Below are 12,770 nucleotides of genomic sequence, written 5' to 3'. Positions count from 1 at the left end.
TATGTCAAGGAGGAAATAACTGGAGAATTACATTAGTATTTAAAACAGAATGTCAGGAAACTATGAATGTGGCACATAAGGCCAAATTTGAAGGATGATGAAAATAAAATGGAAGTCGCTGGTCCATTTTAGAGGGAACAGGAAAAGAAGACTTTGCAACCCACAATTCCCATTTGATCCTTCAGAGTTCCCTTCTAGGGCTGTGCTTGTGATTGCTTGGCATGAGCGAGCCCTGAGTTCAACACCCAGCACTGGAAAGCAAGCAAACAGAGAAAAAACAAAAAACAAAAAACAAAACAAAACAAAAAAACCAACCCTTTCTTATCATGGTGCAATCTCTGTGTTTGTTTATACAATGGAGGGGAATTTTTCTGGTGGCCATTTGGGAGCCCAAAGGAACATATTTAGATCAAAGAACCTAACTTGCTCCCGTCCCATTCTAGGTACCCAGAAAATCTTCAGAAACTGAGAGCAAGCTCAGAATTACAGAAGAGAACTGGGGAAGAGCCATGGAGACAGGAGAAGCGTCTGGCTTGGCCAGAATGAAAGAGGGGATAGCTTGCCTGCCTTAAGATAATAAGATCACAATGTTGGTGCTACAGGTCAGAACAGGAGTATGCAACAGTCGAATCCAGGGAGGCAGCAGGTCCAGTTACAACAATGGAATGTGAGGAGTGGGCTGCTTCAGAAGGACATGGTGTCCTATCAGAAACCTGATACCATCTGTTCTTCACAGTGTTTTGTCTAAAGCTTAGCACACTAGAGAGACATGGGATCGAAGGATTTTTGATTAATCTAAGAGCTCTTATTTCTGAACCTAATTTAAACAACGCTTAAACATTACTAATTTTTTGAGCCCAGGGTAATTTTAAATGAATTAATTTAAGGCGTTTCCCCCAGGATGACAAATTTATGTTAAATGATAAGAAATGATGAGTGCTTTTAAAATGCAAATCAGTCTAATATTTTTAAAAATTGAAAAATGAAATGCTAGGAACTTATGTGTGAAATAAGAGTTAGGACTGTTCTATTTTTAACAGTCATACACATTTCTGGGCTATTCTGGGTATCTTATTTTAGTGACATTTCATTTAAAGATACCATAAGGAGGGGGAAAATCTTTACATTGCTGTTACTGAACATGCTGGATTAAAGATTTGTAAGGGAAAGGGCACAGTGAGTCAAACATCTGACATCCCAGGGCAACTGGACTCTCTCTGAAGAGCATCCGGGTGGTGGTTCTCAGCAAGGGTCCTCGGCAGGATCACCTGTGTCCTTCTGCTTCTTTACCAAGTTCCTGCCGTCCAGCTCCTTCTGAGACTCTTTTCTGTGTCTTTCCTTATGTTTATTGGGCATCGTATTTGAATTCCTAGATTTCTTTTAAAATTATTGTTTATTTATAGGATCTCTGGGTTTTTCAGAGACATGAAAAAAAAATCTGTTACAGTTGCAAATGTTTTTCCTTCATTCTCCCATATTACTTATTTCTGTGTTCAAGATAAAGAATGAAGTCAAGAACCCTAATTGTCATCTCATAAATTTAACATGGAATTTGTAACAAGTTTTTCTCTGTCTCGCCACCCATCTCTCAAATAATGACAAGAAGACTTCTTATTAATTATGAAAGCTCAGCCTATAGCTTAGGCTTGTTGCTAACTACTTCTTATAACCTAAATTAACCCATTTATATTAATCTTTCCTTCAGCACGTTCTGCTTCCTCCGTGTCTGGCTGGCGACTCCACCTTTCTTCTTCCCAGAGTTCTCTCTCTGCCCAGAAGTCCCGCCTATACCTCCCACCTAGCTGTTGGCTGTTTATTATTTATTACACCAGTTACAGCAACACATTTTCATGCAGTGAACAAATATCCCAAAACAGGAATTCCCATACCTGAGGAGTGTTTTGTGTGGTTAGTGAAGCAGAAGTTTCCACTAAATAGCCAGCATGATAGAAATGATGGTGTAAGATGTTAGCTGATGAGAAATGCTCTCATCAAGTGTGTGGTGTTTGTGTGTGAAAATGAAGTGATGAACCATCACCCTCTTTTCCAGAATCAATTATCAGATCGTTTATTTTCTTTGATCCAAAAAAATCTATCTAGACAACAAGCCCTGTGGCTTTTCCTTCAGTTGCTAATGATGGAGGGGGAGGCTTTTTACTGTCAAAATGGATCTGAGAAGGATTGTTTTCACATTGCTATATTCTCTGTTAAAAATCATCTGACTTTTTCATGATCTTTTTCTACTCCTCTCTCAATTATCATTTTTAAAAAGACTTTTATAAAAATGAATTTAATTTGCTTTTAAATTCACTGAATTCTTCTAGCTTGTAAGGAATGAAAGGCCCATGGAGGAATGGTGTATGATGCCCCCGCTCCTGAACAGCTCAGACAGTAGAGGAGAGAGGCAGTATGGCACAGAGCAGAATGGACTCAGAGATGCCCACTCCTTTATCATTAGAACGCCTGTATGCCATTTCATTTGGCAGAAGACACTTGGAAGATGTCCTTAGAGGGCATGTATGTCATTTCATTTGGCAGAAGAGACAGTAGATATGACCGAGGTGAAGGACCTTGTGGTAAGAAGATGACTTTGGATCATTCAAATGGACACTATCTGACTACAAGCCTTAAAAAAAACAATTACTGGTTCCTAGTCAACTATCCAGAAAGATGGCAGCTTGGGAGAGACATCACTGATGCTGCTGATTTTAAAAACAGAGGAAGGAGCTAGATGTGGTAGTACACAACTGTAATCCCAACACTGGGAAGGCTGAGGCAGGAGGATCACTATGAGTTTTAGGCTACCTTGGGCTATGTAGTAAGTCCCTATCTTGGCTGGAATCAAAACCCCACAAAGTAAAATGAAAAATGAAAAGAAAGGAAAACAGAGTAATGGAGTCTCATATGCATGTCTTCCATCCCACACTCAGAAAGGGAAGCCGGATAGCACAAAGGGTGGGCTATAGAGTATGATCTTGTCTTAATAAACAGAAGGGGGAGGGAGGGGGAGAGAGGGAGAGAAGAAGGGAGGTAGACAGACAGACAGACAGAGAGAGACAGAGGCACAATGGGACCCTTGCCAAGGAATGTAAGTGACCTTTCCATGTTGGAAAAGAGAAAAGGATTCTCCCTAAACACATTAAACATACTAGTTTTAGTCCACGAGACTTCCAATCCATGCAACCATACATTAACACATTTTTTTTTGTTGTTATTTAAGCCACTAAAACTGTGGTCATTTGTTACAGTAGCAAGAAGCAGATGTGCCCCATAATGTGCCAAGCACTTGAGCTTGTGGTCACTGTGGAAAAGGAGAAGACAGAAAACAGGGGTTTGGGTCTTCAGTGCTGGGCAAGAGTGACAGGATGGAGAAGACAGCGCTAAAGAGTGGTTTTGGGGTGGTCCTTAAAGTCATAGGACTTAGTCCGGAAGTAGGGAAAGGAAGAAACCCAAGTCAACACACAACATGTTTGCATTTCAGCTTTCTGTAGGAGCAAAGTTATGAAAAACTTGAAAAGGGAATATAAATACTTTTGTTCCTGTCAAAATTGCAACGAGACACTCTGAAATCCTTCGACTTTTCCAGCAACATATGGTGACTAATAAACACTTTATAATGCATTGCTAGACTTTCAGAAGACAAGAAAATGCCCCAAGCCCTTAATTCCACCACAAATAAAAGAATAAAAATGTGATAGAGCTCAGACCTTCATTTAAGGCCAGCTAAAGAGGATGAAGGACGAAAACTGATGCTACTCTGAAACCGCCCAAGTGCGACAGGAAGGTAAGGAATCAATCACCAGGCACAGAGGTGGGAAAGTAGGTGCTGCCAGCACTTGATGATTTCTGGTCCTGGGAAGTCTTGCCCCCAGGAAAGATGGCTGAGAAGCTGAGCAGTGCAAATATAGACTGGAAAACTTCACTGCATTAAAAATTAAAACAGAAGATGGGCAGTGGTGGTGCACACCTCTAATCCCAGCACTCTGGAGGCAGAAGCAGACAGATCTCTGTGAATTTAAAGCCAGCCCTGTCTACAAGCACTAGTTCCAGGACAGCCAGGGCTATACAGAGAAACCTTATCTAAAAATGGAAAAAAAAGAAAAAGAAAAAAAGAAATTAAAACAGAAAACAATGCCAAAAAAATGAAAGAGAGGAGGAAGAGGGGGAGGAAGCCAGGAAGAAATGAGGGTGGGTTATAAACATGATAGCAATATAAATACCAAGCAAAATAGAACTCAAAATATATAAGGACTCCAAGAACTCAATAAAGAAAACAGTACAATTGAATAAAAAGTCTTATAAACAGGCATCTCACAGAGCAGGAACACAGATGGTAATGAAGCTGGCTAGGATGTTCCCAGAGAACTTCACATTAAAACAAGATACCACGTTACAGTCATCTGAGCAAAGGGGAGAAATCTGCTAACACTAAGTGTCAAATGACAGTGTATTTGACATGCAAACAACACACAACTGGTGGGAACTTACAATAAACGGGTTCACTTTGGGGAGGAAATTGGCATGATGTATACTAGTTTTAAATATATATCTCAGAAATTCCAGTTAAGGTATCTAACCCTTGAGAAACTGGAAATTGTGTTTCCAGGGTCACAAATATGAAAACATCCTCAGTAATGCTGGTAGAATAGTGAAAAAATAAAATAGAAACAGCTCAATTGATCACAGCCAAAGTGGTGATTAGATATTATATATTCCCACAAATATTACACAAGTATGACATTCATACAAATGTATGCATATGAATAACTGTCATCTAGCAAATCACAGAGAAGTACATATTTCAGTAAAAGTTGTCTAAGACTCCAACATTTAAGTAATAAATTATTTGGGAATATATTTATATAGGTAAAATATGGCTTGATTATTCAGCTAAATTAAAATATTAAGTTGTAGAAGGCTAGAATAGAGCATCATTTTTAAACATCTATAAGCTATGCAAGACTAACTATATGTTATTTAGGCATCCATAGAGATAAGAGTAGTTTTACATGTAAAATTACATAGAAAAGTCAACAGTGAAACAAGTTTGGAGTAGACGATCCCTGGCATAGAAAGGTGGCACGTGAGGGGCATAGGAACTTCGACAGAGTCATGCTTTGGTCTAATCTGTAGGTGATATGGTTACTGCCTGACTCATCCTCTTTTAAAACTGACACACATGCGGTATGTGTTCTCTTTTAATAAAAATATTACATAATGCAATTTTAATTATACCACAAAACCCCCGGTAATGTTATCTTGATCAGGATGGCTATCCTTCCATTTCCTTAGTTTGGAGCTTTTTGGTGTCCAACTTGAAGGAGAGTGACAGGCTGAGAAGGAGAAAGCGTGTTGTAGATGATGTGTTAAAATGTTGTCTCAGAACTCGCAGCCTTCCCACACGTGGTGTGACAAAATTATTACAAAATGGTGGAACGAATTCTCGTTCCCTCACCATAAAATCAAGTCTCACTCATGTATTTTTTAAAGGAAAGTATAAAACCTGCTTCATTTTAATACATAGTTTAAGCATGCAAAGGGCTTTGATACCAAGGAGGGATGAGAAGTGTCCATTTGTCTATAATTAGTGAATTTATTTCAGACTTATTTCTCTGTGCTATCACTTTGGGCTAATTTCTTCACTGCCCTCACCATCCTCTGCCACTCTCCCAGCGCTCACAGGCCAACATTCTTACTTTCAACTTTCCAACCAACTTTCATCCAAAGTCCTCCCCATCACAGGCAATTCTCCACTGACTGGCTCTTGAGAGTGGGGGGCACAGGCAGGGTGGGGTTTGATCTGACATCATATGTATAATAGAATGATCGGGAATCAGGGCCATACTGCAGGCTGTGAAGCAGATAAAGCCTGTGTTCTAAAGTCACCCAGCTGAGTCCAAATCCCTAGCACTTCTACCCTTCCGCTAGGTGACAGCTGACAAGCCACTGAAATCATGAGAGTCTTCGCTTTCTCACCAGGGTAGGCAGTTAGTAAAACTATGTCCTATATAATACGATGTAAGTGGTGGTTGTGAGGATTCCATATGTTTATGAACTATCAGTACTTAGTGTATGCTCTAATGTGGTGCACTGTTTGTTAGGCTCTTTCTGAACCTCCAATGGAAGCAGGTTAGTTCATGGTTTAATGCAGGTTTCTCGGCATTCCTTTTCACTGTGGAACCTGTTTCCTGAGCCGTTGCAGCCACTGAACCAAAAGCGAGCACAGGAGTTGACCTGTTTGTCATAATACCATCGGACTACATAGTCACCACAGTTTCCAGGTTTCAGAGCTTCCTCACATCTTGGATCTAGAGAGAAAAGGGGGTGGAGGTTACTAGGAGTTTTTCTTTCTCTGAAGACATCAGGGAAAAAAACAAAAGCTTTATGAAGTAAAAAACATAATTTTTTATGCATAGGAACAGACCAATTGAGAAAACATGATTTTAAGTTATTGAAAGGAGGGTTCTATATTACACTCACTACCTGAAACTCTACCATGGTGATCCATTCCTTCAAAATCAAGTCTGTCATCTTTATGAAACCCCATTAAATTGCACATTTCCAAGAAGGCATAAGTGAGAATCCATTTACTAACACCTCTGGGGAATTTTCTGACAGGAGAAGATAGGATTATATTTTTGAAAAATTGTCTCACAAGGTAGCCTAGGCTGGCTTCGAACTTGTAATGTTCCACCCTCCACCTCCTGAAGACTGGTATTACAAGGATGTGTTACTGTGCCCAGCCCAGGACTTCTGTATTTAATTTAAATAAAACATAAGCACCCAAGGGCAGTTTTGATATTGCAGTTGTCTGTTTAAAGGACAACTGTTACAGGCCCCAAGAAGACAGGGCATGACCCTCTAATGTCAGTTACTGTGGACTTCAGAAGGGCACCCCTATAGGAAAGTCAAAACAATAAGGTCACATGCCGCTAATTTCATCAGAACCTCCGACTCATTGACCAACAATGCAGAGTGCCTTGATTCTTATTTTCTACCTGAAAATAATCTTACCCAAGGTAAGAAAAGCCAGACAAACAGAAACCAGCTGCCCAAGACCATCTTGGAGATGCTTCCTGCATCACCAGTTTCGTCTCTATAGCAAAGCCAGTCTTCCCGTCGACTCCATTGATCATTCCCTCACGTTTGGAGCGTGTCTGGATTTGTTTGCCAAAACCGATCTCTAAATCTACTTCTGCTATGAAGACTCCTTAGAACTAATATAAAAGAAGAGATTTACTCGACCCCTACCTCAAGAACTAAATAACTTATATTGTGCAACCTGTTTTCAAGTTCTTCTAAGCTTCTGTTGGACTTGGGTATTGTTGCTTTTTTTGTATGTTGCAAAACATATGCAGTGACGCACATCTCCGTACATATACTAACTTGGATAACATGTTGCTGGATCAGAATCTGAGTTATACAATCAAAAGGGTCAAAACCCCAAATATCTGCATTTGAGAAGAACACAGAGCCAGTGAGGCTATGGCAAACAGGAAAACAATCACCTCTGAAACATTCAGAATAAAACCTGTGCTGTAACATTTCCATACTGACATTTCCTCTCTGGGCAGCTGCCCCTCAAGTTCCATAGGACTCAGCCAAAACCAGCTTTGTCTCCCCGATTAAGTTATAGCACTTCCTCGGAGGAAATTCTAGAGACCACGCTGGTGTGATTCCCTCACAATGGGGATACAGCAGCTGTGTGACAGATGTCTCTTACCTCTGTGCAGTGATTTTTCTGACTGTAAAATCAAATCGGGATTTCGAGTTCTGGTTTCTGTTCCCTCGGGGCTGCTGAGCAATGGTTCAGGTGTACTGGTGGCCTCAGGCGGACTCAGGACAGCCAAGTGACCAGCCTCAGTCAACACGGTGGGTTCAATCTCTTCATTCTGGCCTCTAGAGACATTAACCTACACACACACACACACACACACACACACACACACACACACACACACATCACATATACACACCACATTCATATACCACATATACAAACATCACATATACATATCACATTCATATAACACATACACATCACACATACCACAAAACACACACATATACCAAACACACACAAACATCATATATACATGCCACATTCATATAACACACACACACACAAGAAAGAAGGAAAAAAACATAATTTTTTGTTTCTGATAATGTCAACTCAACAAGGCTAACCGATTTCTTGGAAAAATAAAGATTTTTTTCTTTTCTTTTTTTTTTCTTTTTTGTCTAATACTATTTCAAGTAAAGCTCACAAAATCGTGCCCTGGCCCTAACTAGAGAAAGACTGGCTTTCCTGCTACTTAGTGTGGGTTCTAGTGTGTACACACTCATTGTCTGTATCCGGGCTCAGATGCTCTTCTGCTGAGAACTTCCATGGAGAATTGCATGCAGGGCATGAAATATGTAAAACTGAAAAGAGATGGTCTTCACTCTTCTTTTGGTTGTTGCTATGAATAAAAAAATTCAACACTAATTTAGCATTATCTGGTCTTTTTTACTCCATTTCCTAACCTTAGAACTCTTACTGAGATATTCCAAAATATCTACCCATAACTCAATGAATCTTGAGTCAAAGACTTGGGACAAGAGAGGACAACACAATTTAAATGAAAGCTGCCCCCCCACGTCCCATTTGATGATTGCTCAGTCCCAGCTGAAAATCCTGTGCCTTCTCCTGCTATTTATCACCAGAGCCCAGCTGATGTCCAGTGCCGTAGGATGCTTAGCTTCTAAGGATTCCGAGAAGCACTTCATCTCTAAGGCACCCAAGACCATAACTACAAAAGCAAATTGTTTACACTCAGACTTTCAAGTTTCATCTCAATTTATGATATATAATGAAATAGGGAAATTACTTTGCTTAAGAAAAAGTCAAAAGTCGTTTTCTTGACCATTATCAAGAGTTAGGCAAGTCACTTGTAGGAATAATTGTAAGTGGGTTTTTTGGGGTTTGTTTGTTTTTTGTTTTTTGTTTTTGTTTTTCTTTCTTGGAACTTAGCTACATGGAATGCAATCAGTCACTCAAATTCAGTCCTAGCCCAGTGTGGTTCTTCTTACAAGGTGCCTCAATCTCCTCCTTTTTGTTGATTTCAGTAAGCAAATCTACGGACTAAATAAAGTAGTTTTTCTGATGATTTTTTAAACCAGGGATCCCAGCAGACAGTGAGCAGAACTAGCTGTCATTAGTAGATGTCCTCTGTTATCTACTGTTTTACAGAATTCGATTCTCTACACACATGCATGCAAACACACTCACACATACTCACATACCCTATCCAGTGAGCCCACTTTAATCTGATTACTTATGTGTGTGTGTCTCTTAGTATCTTCGAATAGAACATTTTCAGGCTGGAAGGAAATGGTTCAGTCCCCTGTTCTCCAACAGGAAGGGAGAAAGGCTCTGACCCACAAAGAAACACTGTTCTCTTCCTTCCCATCGCCACTTTAAATGACACTGTACCAAAAGAAAGCCTCTGGGAGCAGTCTACAATGGGAAACAGAGGGTCTCTGAGGGGAGTGTCCCGTGCTCTGGGCAGCAAGGATTCTTTAAAGCAGTGGTTCTCAACCTTCTTAATGCTGTGAATACAGTTCCTCAAATTGTGGTGACCCCAAACATAAAATTATTTTCATTGCCTTATAACTGTTATTAATTGTAATGTAAATATCTGATCCACATGATATCTGATATTTGACCTCTAAAGGGGTCGTGACCCACAGGTTGAGAATAACTGCCTTAAAGGCATTCCTTCTGCTTTTGAATCTTTACAGAGCTCGAGTCCTGGAGCCTGAGAAGTTCCTCTTTTTCTCTATGTAGAAATGCCTATTTGCTTCCTAAATCACATGATCATTTCAGAAATTCCACAACTGTAACATTATACCATGTTTCAGAATAAACACAATTAACTTTCTTCTATAAATGAGAATAATTTCATCAATCTTCTGGCTCAGTCAAGTTGGAGACTATTAAACAAATGTGTAATTGTTGTTGTTGGCAATTTAAAATTTTTCTTCCTTCTTACAAAAGCAAACATGTTTGCTGAAAGGAATTTTAGGAAATAATGGACAAGCAAAAAGAACGAAATAGAAATCAGAAGCAATTCTACTCACAGATAATTACTGTTGATATAGTTTCCCTACTCTAATTTTTTCCTATGTGAATATAGTTTTAACAACAAAAAATGCAGGCTGGGACTGAAACTTGATTTTTCATTTGTGTGTAACAGGACAGCCACTGTCTGAAAGTGAATTAGGAAGCTTAAACCTAATTCACCACAATTAGGTAGCTTAAGCCTACCCACCACTCTGTCCATTTCTGCTCTATCACATTGTTCAAAAGCAAGTGTAGAGCTGGAGACTTGGCTCAGTGGTTAAAAGCACTTGCAGAGGACCTGGGTTCAATTCCCAGCACCCACATGGCAGCTCACAGCCATCTACAACCCCAGTCACATGGAGATCCACTATCTTCTTCTGACCTCCAAGGGTTCCAGGCACTCAACTATGGGCAAAACACTCATACACATAAAACAATAAAATAAATAATTCTAAGTGGGTTTTTTTTTGTTGTTGTTGCTTTTAAAAAACAAGTACACTGACTGCTTTGTTCAGACTTAGCATTTCTCAACATGGTAGGTCAATGGTAGGTGTTGGCAATACAGCCAACACCTTCAAAGGCGTCAATCTGGCTTTACTGGATTCCTCCTAAATGAACTATCCAAGGTGGTAACTCTTCTTGGAGGTCCATTAGCACTTACTACACAGTGAAAGTAATTTGCATTCCAAAGTTTCTAGACTGCCTTGAGCTGCCCTTCCCTGGAATGACCGGGGCTTTCACAGATGTAGAATGCTAGACTGTACTCAGCTTAAAGTCTCCCACATTTTGATTGTCATTCATCAGGAAGTAACACAAGGAAACTTAGAAGTCTTTTTTTTTTCAAATAGGACATACATGAAATAGATACATCTCCATATTAGAAATAATAAAATGGAAAAAAACATAGAATTTGGAGCTGAAGAAATAAAGTATATATCTTCAGCACTGAGAACACACACCAAGTGTTCTGACTCTGTGTCTGCAGATTTCTTCTAGGTCAGTTCTCAGTATCCAGTTGCCTTGTTTTCTATTCTGGAGGACAGAACACCTCACACTCAAGGGGTAATAAGTCATCAGCAACAGCCAGTGCTTCCCCAGCAACTTCACAGTCTAATAATTCGCTGTTCCATAGGTTTTGCTGAGATTTGGACTTTCTCGCCACAATGAGAGGATTAATTTTATTTTATAAACAAGTAAATTGGGATTTGGCCAATGTAAGCACATCTGGCCGGCATCAGAGAAACTAAACAGCAATAAGCTTGGTATGATGTCTCTTGACATTTTCAGTGCCCTTGATTATGGCCTTGGGATAGGGTACTTTGTCATAGTCACTATAATATGATTAAGAAGCCTATAAAATTTTACTTCTATAGAACATTCAAAGAAAATACAGATACTGTCAAACATCTATGCTATTTCTCCTCCTCTGTCACTGGGCCTTAGCACCAAGTTAACATCGGCTGTCTATTATAAACAGGTTTCTAAGAAAATTCAGCCATAGTGAATTATATATGCAAGTGAAATAACTTGTATCTTTTTCTTTTCCTTCCTTCCTTCCTTCCTTCCTTCCTTCCTTCCTTCCTCCCTCCCTCCCTCCCTCCCTCCCTCCCCCCCTCTCTCTCTTTCTTCCTTTCATTCTTTCTTTTTGGTTTTTCAAGACAGGGTTTCTCTGTGTTGCTTTGGAGCCTATCCTGGAACTCACTCTGTAGCCCAGGCTGGCCTTGAACTCACAGAGATCCGCCTGCCTCTGCCTCCCGAGTGCTGGGATTAAAGGCATGTGCCACCACTGTCCAGCATAACTTGTATTTTTTTTAAGAAGAAAAAAATGACATTGTCATTAGGTAATTAATAAGCTAGAGACTATTTAGGAAAGAGTTGAGATATAAATTATGACCATGTGGTGATATTACTATTATTATTATTATTATTATTATTATTATTATTATTATTATCATTGGGTTTTCCAAGACAGGTTTTCTCTGTGTAGTTTTGGTGCCTGTCTTGGACCTCACTCTGTAGACCAGCCTGGACTCGAACTCACAGTGATCCACCTGTCTCTGCCTCTTGAGTGCTGGGATTAAAGGTGTGCACCATCACCGCCCAGCTCACGTGGTGATATTATTAATATAAGCAAATGAAGAGTTCTTGATTCTTGACATAATGACATAGTGAGAAGAGAAGTTGGTAGAATGGACAGAGGAATGTCAAGAACATTCTAGAGAAGACAGAGTGTGGGGAGTTATACTCTGGACGCATCAAAGGTTTCCTGAGAGATGACTGGCTGGTTGATGGGGCTGCACCGCCAAAGGGAAACATAAAAGAGAACCCAGTGAGTGGGGGTGGGGGGGTGGCTAACCATCTGTGGAACAGTCAGAATAAGGTACACAGAGGTCATGAGAGGGTGACTGTGGGGTCGAAGTCAAAGGTCTGAATTGGGGACTTAGGTGTGGCAGTTGTCAGGATGTGTGTCCCTGGAACTCACAATGAGACTGTAGAAGACAAAAAGCAAGTTTAAAATAAATCTCAGAAGAGAAAGGAAGGGGGAGAAAGAGCTGAGGGGGTGTCTATATGTAAGTGGCAGACAGAGAAAGAGAGAGGAACCCCTGAGGTAACTGAAAAAGTACTAGCAGAGGGGTGGAAATTCACTTCAGAATGTGGCTGTCGT

At 40.0% G+C, this 12,770-nt stretch overlaps 1 protein-coding gene across 1 annotated transcript in view; it reads right to left on the bottom strand.

Moving 5' to 3' along the window:
• Window positions 1-4,431: 4,431 nt before the first annotated feature.
• Col28a1 (collagen type XXVIII alpha 1 chain) overlaps window positions 4,432-12,770 on the bottom strand; it is a 164,635-nt gene continuing 156,296 nt past the window's right edge. Inside the window, exons 34-35 of the mRNA XM_006986901.4 lie at window positions 7,724-7,913; window positions 4,432-6,308 (exon numbers count right to left, since the gene is read on the bottom strand). Coding sequence (XP_006986963.1) covers window positions 6,136-6,308; window positions 7,724-7,913 — 363 coding nt within the window. The 3' untranslated portion in view covers window positions 4,432-6,135. The remainder of the gene's footprint in view (window positions 6,309-7,723; window positions 7,914-12,770) is intronic.

Source organism: Peromyscus maniculatus, chromosome 3 (genome assembly GCF_049852395.1).
Source record: "Peromyscus maniculatus bairdii isolate BWxNUB_F1_BW_parent chromosome 3, HU_Pman_BW_mat_3.1, whole genome shotgun sequence".
Taxonomy (NCBI): Eukaryota; Metazoa; Chordata; class Mammalia; order Rodentia; family Cricetidae; genus Peromyscus; species Peromyscus maniculatus.
The sequence above is the reverse complement of the archived record's forward strand: the minus strand, read 5'-3'. Positions and strand labels throughout refer to the sequence as shown.